At 46.8% G+C, this 2,053-nt stretch overlaps 1 gene segment (V, D, J or C); it reads left to right on the top strand.

The window, feature by feature from the left end:
- The first annotated feature begins 461 nt into the window (after positions 1–461).
- LOC109378675 (T cell receptor gamma variable 3-like) lies at positions 462–1,099 on the top strand. The segment is given in 2 exon segments: positions 462–646; positions 756–1,099. Coding segments are annotated over 2 exon segments (387 nt in total).
- The last annotated feature ends 954 nt before the right edge of the window (positions 1,100–2,053 follow it).

Genomic DNA, 2,053 nt, shown 5'->3' with positions numbered 1-2,053 from the left:
ACTGATCCTAATTTCTTTCAATAAAGTGGTTCAGTGCTTATCAGATTTGCTGTTGGTTGCCTCCAAGTTTACTTACATCAGTAAATATGAGGTGGTTCAGGGCAAGAATAAAGATGTGGTACTGCCAGACAAGACCATGGCAGAAGCATTAACACTGAAACTCGGAATTTCGGGGAATGTAGGCTGACTTAGGACTTCTCACTCCACTGGGGAGAGGCAGCTTCTCCTCCCTCCATGTGCTCTGTGCGGGCACTCCGTCTGCTTGTGGTCCTGGGCTCTCAGGGCTCCTGGTTTCCTGTCTGGAGAGGGCGCACTCTCGGCCTGCCACGGGAGGACACTCAAGAAGTGGGTTGGAACAGAGGCAGGGCCCCTCCCCTGGCTTCCCCCAGCACCCACCCACTCTGGGTAATTAGGTTGGTCGTCTTCTAAGAGAGATCCTCAGTTGCTTCCAATGCCTGTAACATCTGTCCCAAAGCCCAGTTCTAGTCACTGCCTTCTGTCCAAGGGATCTCTTTCTTTTTGAGTAGGATTTGAGCTTTGAGAGGGAATTCTGCTCCTCTTATCATCTGGTCCCTTTCCTTCTAAGGCCCAGAAAAGGAAGACATGCTGCGGATTTCTGCTCTTTTTCTAGCTTTCCTGGCTCCTGGTAAGTATGTTGCAATGATGCTCGTGGGATTTTTTCTTTTGGCAATAGGAGGCCATACTAAGGAATTACTATTACCTCGTCCTCATTATTTTTGTTGCTCTCGTCACAGCCACTCAGATATCTTCCAACTTGGAAGGGAGAATGATGTCAATCACCAAGCAGCCTGGGTCGTATGTTGCAATCACTTGTGACATTGTTAATCAAAACATCAACTACGTCCACTGGTACCAATTCCGGGAAGGGATGGCCCCACGCCGGCTTCTCTACTACCAGTTCTCCAGCTCAAAGTTTGTGGTGGATGAGGGAATCAGTTCAGAGAAGTACCATGTTTATGAAGGCCCAGGGAGGAGCTGTAAGTTTGTGCTCCGAAATCTGGAAGAAAGTGATTCTGGTGTGTATTACTGTGCTGCCTGGGTGATGCACAGTGATTCAGACCTCCCTAGACTGCAGTGAAAATTTTGCCTGTGACTGCCAAGTGCAACCAGGCACACAGGTTAGGCCATCCCTTGCCTCACTTCCCACCCAGCTTCACTGTACTCTGAACAAAGAAATCCTGTGCTCAATGCCCAACCCCCACCCTTATATCCCCCTGGTCTCCCCCCTCCCCCAGCAGCCATAGGACTTCCCTAACAAGGGAGCTCCCATCTCCAGGCCTAGGCAAGCCACCTGGCTAGCAGCATATTCTTGCAATTCTCCCAGGACCTGGTGGAATCCATTCAATTTGCTTCCTACAAGGTCACCTGGAATTGATCTATTCTAGAAGACGTTTAGGAGAGCAAAATGGGAAGGCTATAGTAGCACTGAATCATTTATCCAATCGTTATCCAGAGAAAATGGCTGGGGGTGGAGCTTATTCATTACTCAGGAGTATGAGCATCGATGGAATGAAAAGTCTGGGCTCCATGAAGTTCCCGATCTGATTGATCTTTTAGACAAACTGGTACCTCCCTCACCATAACCAACCACGGCACTGTCCATACAGTAAAAGTGTAGGAAAAAGGTGATTGTTGTATATACCAACCATTGTATTCCACAGGTACACCATGTTTTGCAGCTCAGCCCATAGTCAGAACTGTTCTGTCTTAAACAAGAAGCCAAAACTCCTTTCCATCCCTACCGCCAACATCGACGCAGCCAAGTCCTAAACTCAAATGAATCTTAACAGATTATTTTTTTTCTCAATAATTAAAATTAAGGGAAACTTTGTATGAACAATCAGACTATAGTATATATTTAAATTGAGAAGTTATATAGGGAAACGTTGTGGCTCCATATTGGGCTGTGTTGAAAGATATAAAATCAATCCAGATAAAGAGGAAACTGAATGGGGGTGGGGATGTGGGTGTGGGACTGGCCATGTTGTGGGGATCGGCCATGGCTATCAAGGAAAATAAGTTTGTAACAATT

The sequence above is a fragment of the Hipposideros armiger genome, unplaced genomic scaffold (genome assembly GCF_001890085.2).
Source record: "Hipposideros armiger isolate ML-2016 unplaced genomic scaffold, ASM189008v1 scaffold_2462, whole genome shotgun sequence".
Lineage (NCBI taxonomy): Eukaryota > Metazoa > Chordata > Mammalia > Chiroptera > Hipposideridae > Hipposideros > Hipposideros armiger.
The sequence above is the reverse complement of the archived record's forward strand: the minus strand, read 5'-3'. Positions and strand labels throughout refer to the sequence as shown.